This window comes from Schistocerca gregaria, chromosome 2, assembly GCF_023897955.1.
Source record: "Schistocerca gregaria isolate iqSchGreg1 chromosome 2, iqSchGreg1.2, whole genome shotgun sequence".
NCBI classification, from domain to species: Eukaryota; Metazoa; Arthropoda; class Insecta; order Orthoptera; family Acrididae; genus Schistocerca; species Schistocerca gregaria.
Window position 1 is genome coordinate 249,213,012 of NC_064921.1, and position 20,112 is coordinate 249,233,123.

The window sequence follows — 20,112 nt, forward strand, 5'->3', positions numbered from 1 at the left end:
CTCTGTAAATAAAGAGAGAGTATTTTGCTATTTGAATTAGTGTAGGTGGACATTTTATTTTAGCATATTTTAAATATTTTGTCTCAGTATTTTATGCAATAGTTTTAATGACCACCTTATCAAAAACCTAGAAACAGTACACCAGCTTACCTAAACCAATCACAACACTGTGATTCAAGTTTGTCTTAAATATGTTTTCCTGTTTTGTTGTACATCCAAAGAAATTCCTTCATTTATACCTCTCCATACTTGTTTTTCTCTTTGAGGTGTTGCTGAAATGTTGAATTCAGACTGTAAGTCCTCACGTACCCACTGAAACGAGTAGTATGTGGTAGTTTTAATTCTTGGTGATCCAAAGATTTTGCAGCTTTCTCTAATCATTGATCGATTACTAGAGTAGTTCTGAAAATGTGAGATGCAATACTGAGTGGATTGTGTAAAACTAAACATACTGTAGCAGTGTTAACTGGTATTTAATTCATTTCACTTAAAAATATTTTGATGAACAGGTGAGAGCTTCGGCACCTATGACAACTGCCCAGGGCATAGTTGACAAGCACGTGATAAGCATATTGCGCACCAGCCTGGAAGTGAAGGAAGCTCGTATCAGTCAGCTGCAGAATCAATTACAGCAGAATAGTCGCCAGGCACAACAGCTGCCACCACCACCATCACAGCAGCAGCAACAACAACAACAGCAGCAGCAGCAGCAACAACAACAACAACAACAACAACAGCAGCAGCAGCTTCGGCAACAACAGCAGACTCAGCCATCTGCACAGATGCAAGAGCCTCCGGGTACCTACAAACTGCACCTCCCTAAGGCAGTTGATTCGGTCTGTCTTGACCACACTGCAACAGAGGTTGACCACACGGCTGCAAACCTTGCAAGGATACGCACAAAGGCTGAACTGAAGCAGGTATGGAGTGATAGGATTAGTGCATCTGGAATTTCAACTAGGTGTGTCTTAATACATCTGAGAAAATGAGGAGTACATTATTGGGCTGAGAAGTGATGTAATTTCATGCCATTTGAGTAAGTTTTATTCAGTTTTGATGGATTTCACATAATCAATTAAGTCTCTGATTTCTTCTTTGAGTCATTTCTGTATGTAAGAAGTATTATAAAGATGCTATCACTGCTCTGCCTTGTCTGTTCATTCAAGCTCTTAATCCTAACATTACTGGTAATGTTTTTATTGTGATAAATAAATGACTCAGATTGACATTCTGGGACTAACTTCTACCATTGCAAATTTAATGCAATATTTTGTAATCTGTACTACAGTTTTTTGAGCTACGTTGTTCTGCTTTATTTCCAAAAACTGTGGCACAATTTCAGTGTTTGTACATTTGAGCATCATTATTACTTTGCTCGGTGTAGTGGACTTCCAGCACACATGCTATTACTACTCATAAAAAGAGGAGAAATGTTTCTGATATACAGAAAGCAATGGCTAATAAGATTTCTGACAAGGCTCTCATTACTTTTGGTACACTAATTTGTCAGCTGATGTTCATGATTGATTGCCACCCAAAAAGGTTTAGAAGTGACTAAATTTTGTTCTATCGCTGCACTGTGAAAACGGCAGGCAATCTCAGCATCCTACCTAAAATGAGTTGTTGTGGGTTTTGTCAAATTGTAGTTGTTAAAAACTATGGAAGGTTCTATATTTAGGCTTGCAGTACGTTTGGGATTAGCTTGGGCAGTTCTAGTTTTTTAACACTGTCCAGGGCTGCAAAAATATCAGGGATTCAGAATTTTATGACTGGTGAGGATAATTTCTATTTAGACCTATTTGTTCGACATCTCATTTTAGATATTTTGTTATGGTGGTGCCTCTCCACTGATATCAGTGGTGAGGCAGGGTGGTTCCACCACCAAATTCTCACATTTGGCAACACAACAGGGGCAATGTGTTTATGTTGTTTTTGTGTGGAAAGGAACTCGTCTACAGATTTTTGATCTTTTTATCTCTATTCCTTTTTTGGCTCACCGTTCAGCGATGCGGAATAGAAAGTGTGTGTTAATGTTAACCTGCTGGCGTTTAAGAATTGTGGAGGACTTGTTCTGGTGAAGTTAGTATGTTGTAGCGAATAAATTAATGAACTGAAATTGCCTAATGTGATTTACAAGAGAGTGCACTAGTTATGGATAATTCAAAAACACAGTGTAGGTTGTGGTCAAATTCTGAGAAAGTACTAGATATTATTGAAGAGAAGTTGAAAGAAATTTTAAGGTGTTTCAAAAGATAGATATTTCATGTTGTAATATTTCTAAAATTGTTAAGTTAGTGATTTCTTTGCTTGGGACATCTGCTCCAGTTGAGAGAAAGTTGTTTTCAGTTGTGGGGAATATTTGGTCTGTGGGAATGGGTAGACTTTCCATACTTACTGTTAAAAATGTACAACTGGGACTGAAAAATAAATGAAAGGCCTATATTAGAATTGATTTGAGTATCAATTCAGCTGCTGTTCTCTTGCAATGAATATGGTGGCTATAGCGATTTTTTAGTGTGCTTGAATTTCAGTCTGGTGGCTTGATATTACTGAATTTGTCATTTAGGAAATCTCACCTGTCTGCAGTCTTTCATTTGTTTAAGGAAATGAAACATGAAAGAAATTATCTTGTTAATTAAATAAAACCTCTTTTCTTTCTCTAGTAAAATAGTCACATCAGCTCATAATCTTGCTTGGAATGTTTTAGAGTAGAGTAATAAAAGATTGATTACTTCTACAGTTCTCACCAGACTTTACATTTATGTGCTTCTTTGAAAGTAAAAGGCATCTTATTGACAATCAGTTATCAATAATATTGAAAATAGTTTGGAAATAATGCTTGATGATGACTGGAATTCTGTTGTATTTTTACGTAAGGAACAGTCATCTGAATATTCAGAAAGTCATTACATCATCCTAAAATAACAGGTAAGTGATTGAGGAGTTACAGTGAATTATAATTGTCTCTCTTTATTGGGTGGCTAGTTGTGGCTGGTATGGTGGCTTTTGTGTGAGTGTGAATACCAATGAGTAGTCAGGCTTTACACCCTTTGCGGCAGCTTGAAACTTCTGCAATAAGTGTGCCAGATTCCAATTCTCTTGTAACAATGTGCTTTGCTGTTTTATATTGATATAAGTTCTTTGGTTCTAGGTGGGTCAAAACTTGGAGCAGCAACTACAGTTCCGTTCACCAACACCAGGCAGTGCGACCAGCTCAGCAGGCCCTTCTCCTCGCGGCACTCCACAGCTGTTTTCACCTCCACCCCCACAGCAGGGCAGCCCACCGAAGTTAACACGTGAGCGTGTGCCTCCAGCTACCACACCCACTTCGGGTCCACCACGTCGACGGCTGTTCAGTCCTCATGATTCATCTTCCTCGTCAGGTGGACATATGGGAGAAGACAATCATGGCACTTCTCTTGCGAGTGCCCGTAATGATCCATCAGGCTTACGTTCCTCCTCGGAGACTTCTGTGTTTGATTTCCGTGACAGCGACAGTGATAGTGAGATGCCCGTGCTTGAGAGGCAGACTCTGGACGAACTGCGCCGAGACCGTAAATCGATGGCCAATAGTGCAAAAGCAGCAGGGCACCATCCGTATCATCACCAGCATTATAGCCAACAACAGCAGCAGCAACAGCAGCAGCAGCAGCAACAACAATTACAAGTACTGCAACAACAACAGCAACAGCAACAACAACAACAGCAGTTGCTGCAGCAGCAAGAGCAGACAACAGATGAAAATACTGATAAGGTTAGTGCTGATAACACAGCAGCTGAATCTGCTGATCCCGAGTGGTCAAACACCTGTGAGCAGTTCCTTGAACAACTGCGTTCAGGATCTGGGTCAGACCGTGTGAAACGGAAGGGTCCTTCCAAATCTCGCAGAAGGTATGCTATTGGTCCACTGGCAGGCCTGGGCAATATTATACGCGGTGGCAAGAATGAAGCACCATACTTCCAGATTGACACCCAGCAACCACTTCAGGCATATACCGTGGAACCTGCAACAGCTGCTGTTACTGCTGCTGAAGCAGCCGAGGCTGAGGGGTGCGTTGAGCGTGTGTTGCAGGTTGAGAATATTCTGCAGATACCGCCCGAGGAGCTCGAAAGGGTTGAGCAGTCTGAAGATGCCGACGACAGGCCCGATAATGATGAGGAGGGTGTAACAGTAGATGTCGAAGGTGAAGACGACTCTGTCGCTCCACCACCGTCACTGCCCCCAGAAAGACCAACTCCTGTGGAAGATCCCATCAGAAGTGAATATAGGATTGTCAATGATGGTGTGATAAGGTTAGTCAAACTGGTAGAGAGGAAAGTACTACGTGAGGAAGGTATAAACATTCCCAGTGATAAGGAATCGAGTGGGAAGTCTGGTAGAGATGGGTTTAGAAAAAGTGGGAAGGACAGAAAATCGATGAGAGATGGTACTAGGAGAAAGGATGAAATGAAGAAAATGAAGGAACCAAGGAAGGTGAAACAGCACTGGAAAGCTGTAATGAAACAGACTTTGCAACAGCCAGAAGATCAGCAACAGGAAGAGCTCAGGAATGACACAAACGAAACAAAGGTAGAGGTAGTAGAAGAGCAGTGTGCACAAGTAGGAAATGAGGAAACTACATCTGTGAAAAAGTGGCAGGAAGGCGACAATAAAATTTCAGGAAAAGAAGCAACAAAGAAGAGAACGAAATCAGACATTTTGAAGATTTCAAAGGTGCCAAAAAGGAAGTCAAAGGAAGGTGATGATGAGGTAGATGTTGAAAGAGATCAGAGTAAAGATGTTAAAAAGAGTTTAGAAGCACTCAGTAGAAGGAAAAGTAGAAGCGAAACGTGTGCACTGAAGGAAGATGATGATGTCAAGCCATTGAAAGATAAGGATGTAAGACCAGACACAGAAGAGACTGACATGGTAGAACTTAAGATGGTTACAGCAGAGAAGGATTCTAAATTGGCAAATGAGAAGACAGAAAAATCTGATGTTAAGGAGGAGAAGGCGAGGAAACTAATAAATGAGAAAGAAAGCTCACTGACTGGTTTGAATAATCGTGGTACTTTAGTAGTGAAACTTGAAAAGGATTTAACAATGATAAAGGTGGAAAAAAGTACAGTGTCTGAACAGGAAGAATGTGATTCTGACGAAGATGCACCATTAGTTGCACGGCAGCGAGGTCGACCACGGAAAAGGCAGCTACAGCAGCAGAAGGATTTGTTGAGATTCCACCAACGACCCCGAAGTGCTGGAGCTATTGACGAGAAGGATGGTGAGGACGAGATCAGTCTGGCTGAGATGAAAGCCCGACTGGGGCTTGGTGGTCAGCGCGATGCCTCTGTTGCGAGTGAGGCTGCCACCAGTGTAGGAGGTAGCATTAGCCACAGCAGTAGCAGTGGCTCAGAGGATGAGACGGCTAGTGAGCCGCCTAGGACACGCCTGCGATCCAAAGATCCCCCTGTTGCTCCAACACCTCAGCAGCACCAGAAGAGACAAAAGAAACGCAAGAGGAGGAGGAAAGGCCTGCGAGGTGCTCAGAAACGACAGCAGCAGAAATCAGTAAGTAAATTCATCTCAGTTCTCATATTACACATTTTTCACACATACACCGAATAATAGCATTTTAACGTATCTTTAGGTTCTTTATTTTCTTTTTTCTTTGAAGAGCAATATAATTGCTTTGTTTCCAAAAGTTAGTAAGTTTCATTAGTTGGAACGCCCTATCCCGACAATGTTAAATTTAGGGACCACTGTAGCTATTGACATGAAACTTTTACAGGACATTAAACTGTATCTTCTGAGTCTACTGAAATTCAATAATTGCATTTCAGCCACTGCATTTGGAAATACATTTTTTTAATTTTTTCGTTAAAATTTTGTTTACGTTTTTTGCATGTCATCCTAAATAATTTTAATTATACGTAATATTATGTTCCTCTTTTAGTTCAGTAGACTCAGGATATGTATGTTACTACTCCCTCAAAATTTGAATATGCTACTCAAAGTGGTTTCTGAAATTTAGGGGAAATGCAACAGAAAAGGTAAATTTTCAGGAATGGCTTCTAAAGTTTCAAAAGACTGACAAACTGCCTATTGGCTTCTGTCTCAGGTTCTTCGGCCGACGTTCATCTAATGATTTTTCTGTCGTTTCGCCAGCACGAGTGGCTGGAATTGTCAAAGCTTCACCCTCCATTACCGGTGGTGAACTGGAGCCGAGCTCGCGGGTGCAGACTATATGTACCTGGCACGCCAACGTCCGAGGGCTTCTCCACGGTCATTTCCGGTGCGCCCGGTACAATATAGTCTATGCCCGCGAGCTCAGCTCCAGTTCACCACCAGCAATGGAGGGTGAAGCTTTGACAATGCCAGCCACTCGCGCTGGCGAAACGTCAGAAAAATCATTAGATGAACGTCGGCCGAGGCACCCAAGACAGAAGCCAATAGGCAGCTTGTCAAGTGGCCACGAAAGCCTTAACAATTTTGTTTCAATAGACTGTAACTCATTTTTAAATATGCTTAATTTTTTTATTTTTAGTCACTCACCGTGCACCATAGGCCTACTGTATATCATCCTCTTGTTCTTTCTCCAAGTTTTTTCTTCTTTCCTTCTTTCTGGACTCCTTAGTGGCCCACTGCGCTGCATACTCTGCTTTATCAATGCGAACCTTGTCCATCTGTTCAAGTTCCTTGTTGCAGTTTGATCCAGGATCAATTCCCATATGCTGTAGCACTTTCACCCTACCAATGTTGTCATCATTAAAAGTAATAACAGCATCACTGACCCCCACTTTAGTGTCTTCATTCTAACAAGAACATTTTTTGGTAAGCGAGTCCATATAAGATTATTGAAAGACTCATTGGGATTTTGAGTCTGACCATGCAGGCACTTCTCCAGTAATTCAGGATTTGCCAGGTCTCTGTAAATAGGTTTTATGATATCCGTGACTGCTACTGGATGGAATGTTTATGACTGTGAACTGTTTTGAGTAGTGGGCATTGCAGTTTTTCGTCAGTCGACAGTCTGTGGAAGAAGATAGCTCATACTGCCTGCTTCATTTTCAACAAATCCTTAGTATTATTTCTAATGACCACCCAATAATACTGCTATAGTTCATCAGTCATTTTGTTTGTCAGCCTGCCACTTATGGTTTTACCATCAGAAAGTTTCTTGTCTCTCAAACTTTCTTTCAACTTCCTCAAGCTGGTGCCCATCCTCTTTGTGACATGACCAACGCATTCCAGTTTTGTGATAATCTTCTCACCATAAGGCTGAATGGCTACTACAGTGCTACATGTTTTTGATTCTCTATCACCTAAGAACTTTAAGTGTAACACACTCCCCTTTCATTCACAGATCAACTAAATATTTCAATAGCTGCAGAGGCCTCCTTACCACCACTTGTTCCTTTATAATTTCTGTCGTAGGTGTTTCCTTCTACATTTCCTGATTTACACTTATAACAATTAATGGTTAAAATCTGGAAATCTGTTACCTGTCCAGTACCCACACTGGTCATTGTAGCAACAGAATCCTTAGAACAGTAGCTGTGCTTCTGCGAAATGCCATCAAAAGCTACTGGTTTGTCAGTCATATCATCATTTATTTCAACAGCTTCGTTTGCAACACCCTTCATTGACTCACATGCAACAGATTCCACAGCAGTTCCAATAAATCTTGCATACTTGTCGATTTTACAAGGTGTGCGTGGCATATTCATTGCAGCACACATTGTTTCTGCTGCAGTGTGTCCTTTGCCAATAGCTCTCAATCCATAAAACCACCTAACATTTACTACAAAATAATTACCTTTAGACTTATCAGAATTCCTAATTGAATGAGTATATTTACAACTGGCACAATTAATGATTAAGTTTCCTGGCTAGTCCATTTGATACTTCACTGTCTTCATGTAAACTAACTGGCCCTCCACTTATTTTACGACACACACATTCACCTAGCATCCTTGTTAGGATGTGTAAATCTGTCAGAATATAACCTAACCTACCATTTACATCACTTTCATTTTGAGAAAACTGTGTATCACAATGTTTTATTTCAATCTTTGAAGCACTAATGTGTGTTTCTCTTGATACTGATGAGTTTGCCTGTATTTCATTGTCTGTAACTTCACAAGCCACATGTTGAACACAATGTTGCCCTTCATTCGAAAATCTTTTACCATGAAACCCATGTTTCTTAAAAACACTTCATTTTGTAGTCATACTTTACTTTTTGAGAGATTTACCAATCTGTTCATCACTTTTCCTCGGAAAAACATTAGCACTTCGACATACAACGCATTTTTATATTATGAAACGATACAATACTGTTTTTGACAGCGCTACCAATACAAACACGTAATTTAACATTTATAACTTTGCAATCCACAGCCTTCTATATAAAAAAATTACTGATTTTATTAGATCTTGAAGTAATGCACATAAAAATTTTAATATTTTCAACCAATGCAGATTATATTTAAAAAAATAAAATAAAATGCGTCCCATGTGAGTTTATAAGGAAAATTGCAAATTTTATAATGAGATAAAAATCCGAATATGTGAAAAAAAATTTCTGTTGTAACTCCCGTTAAATACTTGTTTCATTAGCCTACACACTTTTTTTTTTTAAAAAAAAAAGATGTAAAACATATATGATACGCCAGTCTTCATAATCAGTAAGCAGTTTGACTTTAGAAATGTCATATAATTCTGATTTCATCATTTTGTTCCATGAACAATATTTCAAAACTGTGTAAATGATGATATTATGCTGATTAGTGGTAATGAACTTTTTTGACTGGACCAGTGCTTAAATATAATGAAAAAGTTTAGCATGAACAACTTTCCCAACAGGAGAGATTAGAAGACTGATTCATGTTAAAATTGGATGTTGTTGATTCATTTTAGCAGACAGCAAAGTAATTTAAGTAATTTACATACTGTTGGACTATTAGGAAATACCATTAGAAAAATTAGTAAAATATGTGTCACTGATGCCTTCTCTCAGAAAATTGGGAACATAATATTGGAAGTTGGGTCTTGTTGACAATAGCTTATAGGCCTCAATTGTTTCAACCTAAGGCATGGTAAGTGGGATGCAGCAGTTTCTGTATCTGAATACTCTGATGACCAGTATTAAAAATATTGTTTCTGGAAAAAAGGAAAGATTTTATTTTAATATCCCGTTGATGTTTAGGTCATTAGGGGAGAGCCATTTTGCAGTGTGATGTTTCTGATTTTGTTGTAAGCTGTTCTAATTGTCTTTACATTTGATTAATTTGATGCCTATGTTTTGATGTTGCAGGCGACAGGCAGTGAGTTTCGACCTGGTTGGGAAGAAGAGGTGTACAGATTTAAGCAGTCCCTGAGAATGCCGCCATCACTGATCAATATCCCACGGCCACCACGTTCAGCCTCATTGCCTGACCTTGACAAGCAACGTGCAATGTCCCCTTACACTGCAGACAGTTGTTCAGACTTAGACTCGCGCTCCAGTTGGAATCCCCTCCCTTCCAGTGCTGTGTCGACAAAATCCTCACCAGTTAATGCGAGTGCAAACAATAGTGCATGCACTGAATCAGCAGATGTGTCTTCAGCAGTAACACCAACACCACCATCTTCATCAAGAGCTACTGGTTCTGGAAGCTCTATCGCTGATGTTTTGGCGGACCGTTACAAGCTACAGAGAAAGACGAGAAAGAGGGGTGCAGCACAGAAAGTTGGTCCCCGCCTCATACCACGCCCTGCCAGCAGTGGCCCGGAGCTACTACCTTCGCCAACTGTTGTCCTTATTCGGGAAAAGGACCTTTCGTGTTCTTCATCGCCATTACCTTCCACTACGTCTGCCTCTACAATGTCCAAGTTTAGCAAAAAGCTCAAGAAAGGTTGTACAGGAGGCAAACAAGAAATAAAGAGCAGTGAAGAAACCCTTGCCAACTGTGTGCTGCCCAAAGCAGCACCTACAGACTTCCATCAGGCATTCCGCCAAAATGGTGGTATTTTGGGTGACCGATATGCCACACTAGTGTTCAAATCACGTACTCGCACCGAATCACGTGTAATGCGTCGACGTGCTGTCATCCGGGAAGTGTTCGGTGTGGACGAGCAACGACCTGCTTCTGCGCCTCCAGTCCCTGGTGCTGGGCACAACCACGAACGGAGTGCTGCACTCATCCGAAGTAATAAGGCTGTACTCAACTCGAAGCGCCGTCTTGTCCAGGGCCGTGTGCGCAATCATGACTTACTGCGTGTACTGGCTGCCAACAAGGTATTTTTATCACCTTGTATTCCTTCAATAATGTTTCCTGACATGATGAGACTTTGTATTTCAGATAAATATAATGTTAGTTTGTAATTCATGACTTATTGGTGCAAATTTTTATTAAATTGTTCTTCCTTAACTGCAGCACATACTAATTGTTGGGTGGTTGTGAATATTATATCATTGAAGTACTTATGTCTGTTGCAATATTGTTAAATTTGCAGACTGTTTACTTCCTGCATCGTATAATTTTCTCTTATCTGTGTCAGACAAGTACCTATTCCTATGATGGGAAAAATTATTTTCTTCTTTGAATGGATGATAGCAGAATTTCCCCAGCAGTGAAAGTTTCACTTTTGTTAGAGACTGCTCTTATTAAACTGGTCAGAAGGAATAATTAAAAATTATGGCCAACTTTCATGACACATTTCTCGTCTTTAAAAAATAATTATGTTGTGTTGAGAATGGGTCTGCGAACACTTTGTTAGCATGTAAGAAGCCATTTTCTACAAATCTTCATATTGCTTTAATCTTGGAAAAACACAGGAGCATATGTACTACAAGAAACTCTCTCTTACATAAAATATTGAAAATGCCTTCCATTAATATTGATGCATACACCAACAAGTTGCTGCATTGAGTCCTAGATGTAGCCCAGCAAAGACTGCAACTTGCTTTAAATGTTTAGAAATGTAAAATTGGGCACAGCACAAAATGCAGAAATGTGATGTCCTTTATCCAGAATGTCAGTGAATTACAGTTGGAATCAGTCAACTCTTAGAAATACATGAGTGTAACAGTTTGTTTGATCATGAAATGGAATTATCACAAAAGTTCAGTTGTGGCCATAGCAGGTGTTAGATTTTTAATTGTTGGTAGAATACTGGGGAAATGCAATCATTCCACAAAGGATGTGGTTGTACAAAACATTCGTGTGACCCATCCTAGAATATTGCTGGTATCAGATGGGACTAACAAGGGATACTGAATGCACACAGGGAAGAGAAGCTCAATGGTCATAGGTTGTTTGACTTATGGAGAGCATCATGGAAATTCTGAAGAACCTGACATTGCAGATGCTTGAAGATAAGTTCCAGTTATACCATGAAAGCCTACTTACAGAGTTTCAAGATCAGTATTAAGTGGGGAATCCAGGAATATACTGCAATTCCCTGAATATTGCTCTCCTAGGGACCCTAAAGGCAAGACTAGACTAACTGCAGCAAACAAAATAACGATACTTAAGCAGTCATTCTTCCCATACTCCACACATAAATGGATTGTGGACTGCAAAGTGTGCTACAAAGAGAAGTACCTTCTGCTGTGCATCTCACAGTGATTTGCAGGGTAATGGATGTAGATATAGATTATTGTATATGTTTTCATTGTGTTCCACAATACAAGTACATAGTCTGTAGTGTTCACATAAACAATTGATGGTATGTGTATGGAAGGTAACAAAGTGACTCCCATGTCAGCACAAGCAATGAGTTGCATGTAACATTAACTTCAGTGAAATGGAACATGAAACATGGGCATTGAGCATAAGTACTGCATTTTAACCAGTCATAACCGGTATGGTATTATGAATATTACATGTAAGAAAGTGTTTTACGTGGTATGTCTATAAATTCTGTTCTCATGATTAATGCATGACAAATAGTTGCAGAAAATAAGTTCTAACATGAAAGTAAAGTGGCTCTGGATACATGTATATAAAATAAGACACATTCAGATAATTAAGATCATCCTATGTTGCCATATTTATAAATTCATGTTTCATATAGGTTTCACAGACAGCAAGTGCTAGTAGTGAGCATGACGAACAGGACAAAGACGCAGCTGATGAAACAGCAAGTACCTCAGGCTCACAGAAGCGGCCAAAAATTAGAACTGTACGCAGGAAGTTCCGTTCTGGGTTTGATTATATTCGGAAGAAGAAGAAAATTCAGAAGAGGGAAAATACTGAGGCAGAAGCTCCAAAGGATAGGAAAAAGGTAGATAACACTATTGCATTCATGTAATATCCAATTGTATTTATATGTTTAAGCTTGCAATTAAAATAAATGTATTTGATATAATCCTGATAAAAAATTGAAAGCCTTTTTCTGTGGTTCGCATAATCTGTGGTAAAGGACAATATTTTAACCAGTATTTCTTTTTTTTTTTTCTGTTTGAGTCAGAATGTTTCATTCTTTTTGGACTATGAAATTTCAGACCCATTAAAATAGCAAGGGCAAAGAAATGCATGGGGAAAGAAACAGTGCAGGCAGTAAGCTTGGTAGCTCCAGATATCACCTTCGTATGACTCATGAGCAGCCCTCTTCCTGTATTTTCAGCAGCTCTATATAGAGTTTTCAAGTGGTTTCATATTTTAAAAACTTCCATCATATTGTGTCATTAATAACAAAAAATGTATCTTTCCAGGGCCCTATTCCACGACCAAGCTGGCAGTCTGTCCAGGATATAATGAATGAGATAAAAAGCTGGGTAATTAACAAAGGTTTGGGAGAGACAGTGCTGCATCGAGCTTCCAAGTTGGGCTACACGGTAAATTCACATTTAATATTAATATATGAGGAAACAATTTTAAATGTGCATGAAATGCAAAAGTTTTACTTAAAGATGGACTTTAGACTGAAGTTGCCTGCCAAGCAAGTAACTGGAAATTTAGTGCTCATAGACAGATTTCTCAGGAACCAGCTCTCTTAAATTAACTTTTCAACTATGCAATACCACGTGAACTAAAATAACAGAATACAAGCGCAAAGACAAATGGCATTCACTGTTCCAAAGGAGTGGACACCTCAGTTCCCTGTTTTAAAGGTGTAGGCTACTGCTTTTTTGACTTGCACTGTCATCTGTATATGATTGTGCAGACAGTAATAACCAGGTGTGCTTCAACTCAGTGTTAATTATGTTATTGTCAGTTTTACATTTTGTCATCATCTATATATTTATTCTGCTTGTTATCTATTTCGCTTTACTTATAATGTGTATTTCATTTTGTGCAGGATATAGTAGCGTTTTGTTTGGAGAAATCTGATAATTCTCCATCTCCTGAAGACAATGCTCGCTACACACCTCTTCATGAAGCTTGTCAAAGAGGTCATTTGGACATTGCACGCCTGTTGCTTATGTATGGTGCAGATGTTAGTGCCAGTGCATGGGGGGGCTACAGGTATGTTTATTAACATGATATTCTATCTGTCTGCCTTCCAAAACTTATGAAGTGTCTCACTTTCGTTTTGGTGAAAAATTAGCATCAATGTGTTTCTTTGTAAGTGATAAGATAATGTGGGGGAAGAGGATGAAGTGCAGATAAAATAATTTTTCTATAGAAAAACTTTACAATTTTCTTTTGAAATGGTCTTTGCTTGTTTCCTTCTTCTGGGTTTATTTAAGCTTTCAACAAATGATTGTTTCTGGTGAGAAGTAACAGCTTTTTCTCACCTCATTCTTTGGTTTGAAGCATTTGACTATATTATCTTTTTTCCTCCCACTCAGTTCGAAAATTACAAAATCTGCAGAATACAGATTGTGAATCTGTAGTATAGAGGCCCTTATTAACATATTTGCAGAGCCCTGTCTTGTGGGCATTCACAGCCATGGCGACCCAATCTTGACAGTGCTACAGATAGAACTGACCGGGTAGATGAAGAGCCTAAACCTACTCTATTTGCACTTTCAGGCTCTCAGTATGCTCGAAATCCCTACTGATTTGTTTTTCCAATTTCTGTAGTTTCGACACCATAATGTGACAATTGGTTGGAGGCTTAAACAAGCGGTAACTTAAACCACCCAAGATTTGAGATATGAAGCCGGGGAACAAGCCCTGCCTCCCTCTTGTAGGGTAGCCAGCTTACGTAGTAAGTTTCTCTGCAAAATCAGAACTGTCACTAGCCATAGGGATCACTCATACCTTCTGCCAATGTGATAGCCGCACTCGAATTCCGTGATGAACTACGATTAATTTCTTTATTCATTTCAAAATAAGGAAAGAAAACAGTGCACCGCTCAAATCAAAGCAATGTGCTCAAAGCATTTGGTAAAGGATACTGTGCAATTACTTGATGAGATTGCCTGCATTGTAAATGTGATAGTTCAAGGCTGACTGCTACCAGTATCTTATGCAACTAAAAGTCAAGCACCATTCATCTAAAACTCACACGTAAAGTGTCTCGATAATACTAACTTTTGCTAGCAGCCATACTTACATATTTCTCCATTGTGAAATGCTAAGTCCCACACTGCCATAAGCAGTGTATATCCTACAGCGACCATTCTGTCGCCCACAGTTGATGTGACACCAGAGCATAACATAGAAGCTCACTGATAAATCTTGTTATCATGCAGACTTGTGTGTCTTATTTTCTAATCCACAATCTCTTTCCAGTTGGGCTTCACCATAAGTTGTGCAACACCAATAACCGAAAATTGGTTACTTTATTGAATTTCATATGCAGAAAGTAAAGCTGTTTCAAACTATATTAAAATAATTCATCTGGGTATAGTTTTCTAGGAAATAGAATTTATTGGCTAATTTCATGTTTTCACATTGCTAATGCTAATTTTTCAGGTCCATACTTAATTATATTATCATTCAGATTTGTGTTCGTTACTAGCAGCAACTCATATTAAACATAATGCCTGTGTGTTGTAGATTATACAAAAAAAAAGTGGTACTTTTAATGAATTTGAAATAAAACTGCAACAAGAGTTGATAGATTTAACAGGAAAAGCTGATTTTGTTAGTATTAATCCTGTATTTGTGTGTTACTGATGAAGTGAGTGGGAAGAATAACAATCAGTTTTTGCAATGTTTCTTGTGGTACAATGGTCAGATACTTTAACAAGTATCTGCATTCAAGGAGGGAACACAAGTAGTAGTGTAAGATGTAAGGTATTGATTGCGTTTGTGGGGCTGTAACTCTGTGGAGTTGCCTGGAAAAATATCACTGCCCTGAGGTAGCTCAACTAAACTCTCTGGACCTGCAGTTAGTTCACTGTGATCGATATTTGTGACAACATGCTTTCTGTCTTGTAGGACAATAAAATATATTTGTATGAAATTATATGACCTCTTAGTTGTGATTATATGTAGCTACTATCCCGAATACTGAGCTTCCAACACATTGATTGATTGTTACTTTCATATCATTACTGTTGTTAATAATTGTTCTGCTGACATTATTGTCTGAACAGAATATGAACATATTGTAAACATTGTCTTGAATTAGTCTTTTGCGGTGAACTTTGCATATTTCCTATCTCTCAAGAAGTTTCATAGCTTTTTGCCTCGAAATATTTTAAAAATTAGCTTACGTACTTCAAGGGGAAAAATCGTTTGGTACAATATTTCTCTTGTAAGAGATGTCTCTCTCTCTCAGCAGTCTATAAAATTAGTCTTATCTTGCAAAATATGTATAAAACTCTTTGTTCCAGGCCACTTCATGAAGCTGCAGAAAATGGTCATGTTGAAGTTGTTCGGCTGTTGTTGTCATATGGTGCTGATCCTCTTTTGGCAACATATAAAGGGTTGACTCCTTTACGGCTAACTACCGATGACCTCTGCAAACGATTGCTTTCTGAATATCTTGCTGATGTTCAAGGAATATCTGCACCAACATGGAACTTTCTAGGAGCTGCCCAATGTACTGGTTAGTACAAGTGTCATATTGAAATACTTATATGCCCCCCCCCCCTTTTTATGTTTTAAATGTCTGTATGTGGATGAATTATTACTCACACAATAAAAAAGGTGTTGAGTAGCATATTGACATAGAGTATAGATAACAGTTTCTGTTAGCTACATGATCTTTTACTTTGTCCAAAAGCTCAGTTAGCTATTTGTCTTTTGTATTTACCTGTCTGTTGGTCAGTGCCTCTTCTGTTCTCAAATTTTTATATTCAGCGTGTATGCACTCCAAAGACAACTGGGAAATCTGGGAAAAATACGGGAATTTTTTGATCCGGGACAAAACTGGAAAGTAGTTTGGAATTCTTGAGGACTCCGGTAATTTCTCCTCTTTTAGTTTTTAGTTAAATTTCTGTGAAAGAATTTGACTTGAGCCCCCTACTGTAAAATCATACTGCAACAATAACCCATTAACCTGAACAATAAACCATAAACTAGAGAATAACACCAAAATAAAACTTAAGTTGCAAAGAAAATGCACTGTTTACAATACAAAACACAGTACACATACAAGCGTCTACCAACAGAAAAACGTGTCAAAGACTTTAAGACAAAGATTATGCAGTACTTTGTAACAGCAAAGTGCTTTCGGTGAGTGTGACATCACAACCGTCTATGTTTCTAACAGGTCATGGGAAAATATTGTGAATGCTGGTTTGAGAAGCATTACTTAGTGAATTTCCTGGTATGCAAAACAAATTATGTTACGTGTGAGAATGTGCGATGAATTTCTTAAATCATGGGTTGTTTGTCTCTTTCAAAACTTAACACGTTGAGGACCAGTAACTTAGAGAAATTTCAGGCCCAGATGACCAACCACTTATGCCATCATTTAAAATTTTACTAGCACAGTCATATTTGATGTATCTTAAAGGGTAACACACACTAAAAAAGACCAATCTACAAGGTTACTTTCTCATATTTAGTTCGTTCAAAGATTACAAATTATGCAACAGTAATGGCAAAATTTGAGTTCTTGAACAATTTCATACGTAATTGGCTTTGCTATGGAATAGTCTGAAGTGCTTGATGGAATATATGTTCAGCCTGGTAACCCATGAAGTGTTCAGTGCACAGCAGTGAAATTTACAATCATGTTTGTCAGAAATGTTCAGCTGCTGCAATTTAAGCTGTGCTCTTATGATCCTGCTTAACCACACACACTCAGAAAAACAGCAAAAATATTTTGATGACCAGTATTACATGTGAAAGCTGAAATCTTCTTGATGAAAAATATCATCAGTAGCCATATTTATCAAAGCAAGAATATACTTTCGTGTTCTGTTTTGGAAAGTACTGTGCTTTATTGGTGAATCAGTATTTATACTTTGTAATATCAAAATATGCAGTGTACATGTTGCCGCACATTAAAGATCTTTCCAAACTGTGTTGTTTTTGCTGGGAGTGCCAGAAAGTTCTACACCGGTGTATAAAATCTTTACCATTCTAAGGATTGATACTTTTTACAGTTCTGAGGAAAAGTATATCGTCACTTAACAATGAAAAAATGTACTTTAACCTGTGGTATGGAATAAGTGCATTTTCACCCGGAAAAAATTAATTTGGAAATCTGGGAAATTCTTTTCCATATATATTTCACCTGAGATCTTCCATTGTTCTTGTCATTTACATAACAATCTCATTTGTTTCAGATTTTCTTATTTTATTCAAACAAATAATGAATTAGGCAGTATGATTCATATTATTTTATATGCTTCTTTTCCACTGTGAAAACTTGTGTTTTGTAGATCCTCTACATGCGGGCTATGATCCATTGGAGGACGTGCCTACCTTCGACCCTTGTTCAGAAGATGAAGCAGAGATTGAATTTGAAGTCAGTGAGCAGGTCCTACCTGCATTGTACAGATTGCATGGGGAACCTGCGTTGGAGCGCTGGGTTTTACTGCAAGATCTGGCTGCTGTTCTGCGCATAAAGTCGAGAGACACACTTCTTAGACAGTTGAGTCCTGATCCTACAAAACCCTCACCTGCTCGTGCTTTGTTGCGTGAATTCAAAATGGCTGACTTCCTAGAACAAGCAAAGTGCTGTCAGCTGGTGGGAGGTGGTGAAAAATTTAATGTGAGGTCATCAAAGGTGGCCCTAGTGAAGTACAATGATAGGGTGCGGCAGTTACTCGGTGTTGAGAAGGTGTTTATTAGGTGACATCAGGAGGAAGCCGGTGAATGTGACATTTAAGTGTTCCTCTAGAACAAGAGTTGTGTGACTGGGATAGCACTGTATTTTTAACTTCAAAAATTGAACTCTTTAAGTCTGCTTAAGGAATCAATGAAATGTGCAATTACTTTCAAAGAGGATTGTTGTGATGGTGAGCTTTATAATTTTGGTTCGACTGCATTGTCCAGACTGGTCATGGTCATTTGCACTTTCATTTTTTGTAGTATATTTATTCTAAGAACTTGTACAGGCCTATTTATTATAAAGATTATGTCAGAGAAATTGAAAATTATTTTATATCAAATAGACGTATAAATTATTTATTATATTGTAAAGCAGTTTGATTTTATGTAAAGTGTACATGACGTTCTATGCTTTGGTGCTATGAAAAAAAAAAGAGTTATATAGTTTTGTGTGGAAAAAAGAAAACCTTAAAAAATCTTCTATAAATGGTAACCTGGTCCTCTGTGAAAGTACCTTGGTGCAATAGAAGTGAATGTGACATTATGTTCACTGCTGTAAGGAGTTTATATTGTTTGTGTACTTAAAATGAGTATCAAAAGTTTTAATTAATGTGAATGTTATGAAAGCTTGTGTGAGTAGTTACATAGAATAAGTATGTAATGGTTGTTGTACATGTTTCAGTAGCATTTCTATCGAAAATTTAATTGACATAATTGTAAAAAGTAATTTTATGTGAAGTCATCTCAGGGAACATAATAATAAATATGGACGTTGTAAACAATAAAAAGTCACGCTTAGAATAGTATTGTATACATTATAATCATAGAAAATGTTTAAAAAAGAGAAAGCTGATCAAGTTTGTGATTTTAATCATATTTGTCTTTGTAATTATTTTAGGAAAGAGATGTTTTATGTGAGATAATAGCATTCATTTCAAATGTGAAAATGTGGTGACATCTTCACAGTCCATTTTCTATGTGTAAAATATTTCAATTATTATCATTGGAAGAATAGTGAGATAGTGCTTAACAAGCAAAGTCATTGGTGCATTATTTCATAACATAAAATGTTTAAATGTGTTTTAAGCCTTGAAACTATTGCTGTTGTGTATACTGTACTCTAGCATTAATTAATTACTTCAAAAGATACGAAGGAGTCATCTGTGATGAAGTTGAAGGGGGAGTGCAATGCTTTTTTATGTACATCATGATGGTATATCTCCTTGTTATTTTTTGTTCCAGATTAGGAATTACTGTGATTGTGTGTTTGTCAGAAGCTTGTGAAGATGGTAGTTTGTACTGTAGTGGGAATTATATAACATGTCATTTTTCATAGTATTTTATTAAAGGAATGTATTTTATATATGGATTTCTGTTACTTATAGTAAACCAAAGATGCTAAAGGTTATTGGATCTGTTTCTATCTCTCTCTGTAAAGAGATTTCTTTTACAGAATACATTGTACGCTTATCACTTTTCCTGGAAATGAAGAGAGATAATACAAACAGTGATGTTCTGATTATAACAGTATCCAATTTCACTTTAGTATCTAAAATCCATTAAGTGTCCAAAGAATTTTGAATAAAAGTTTTGCAGACTTGAGATATAATGTCTCCTACATTTTGACCATACTTCACAGTAAAATGTGGCAAATAATACATTGTCGTCATTTTATCATTTTCTGCAGCTCTTGAGAAGTCCATGACATATATGGTAATACAACACACTTGAAAGAAAAAATTAATTCATTTCAATCTCCTTTCTTCAAGGAAAAAAAAATTGTTTTTATGACCCATATGGGATTAAATATTGAAAAATTCTAACTCTGTGTTTCAGAAAACCTTCATAATAATTGTAACAATATGGTCATGGTCAGTTTCCTTGAAGCAAGACAAATGACACAGAACCAGTGTGATGGGTACATGTACTAAATTTCCTCATCGATTATTAGTGTTGTGGTTCAGTACTCAGTAAAAGACATGGTTACAAGAACTCTACAGTTTTATTAGGTCATGGTGTGAC

The 20,112-nt window shown here is 37.9% G+C and overlaps 1 protein-coding gene across 2 annotated transcripts in view; it reads left to right on the plus strand.

Moving 5' to 3' along the window:
• The window catches only part of LOC126336785 (uncharacterized), a 1,589,831-nt gene extending 1,570,378 nt beyond the window's left edge, over positions 1-19,453 (plus strand). For both annotated transcript variants that reach the window (XM_050000805.1, XM_050000803.1), the window contains 8 exons: positions 510-920; positions 3,152-5,548; positions 9,297-10,259; positions 12,041-12,250; positions 12,681-12,803; positions 13,268-13,434; positions 15,699-15,913; positions 17,700-19,453. In XM_050000805.1, the coding sequence (XP_049856762.1) occupies positions 510-920; positions 3,152-5,548; positions 9,297-10,259; positions 12,041-12,250; positions 12,681-12,803; positions 13,268-13,434; positions 15,699-15,913; positions 17,700-18,115 (4,902 nt within the window). In that variant the 3' untranslated portion in view covers positions 18,116-19,453. The remainder of the gene's footprint in view (positions 1-509; positions 921-3,151; positions 5,549-9,296; positions 10,260-12,040; positions 12,251-12,680; positions 12,804-13,267; positions 13,435-15,698; positions 15,914-17,699) is intronic.
• The last annotated feature ends 659 nt before the right edge of the window (positions 19,454-20,112 follow it).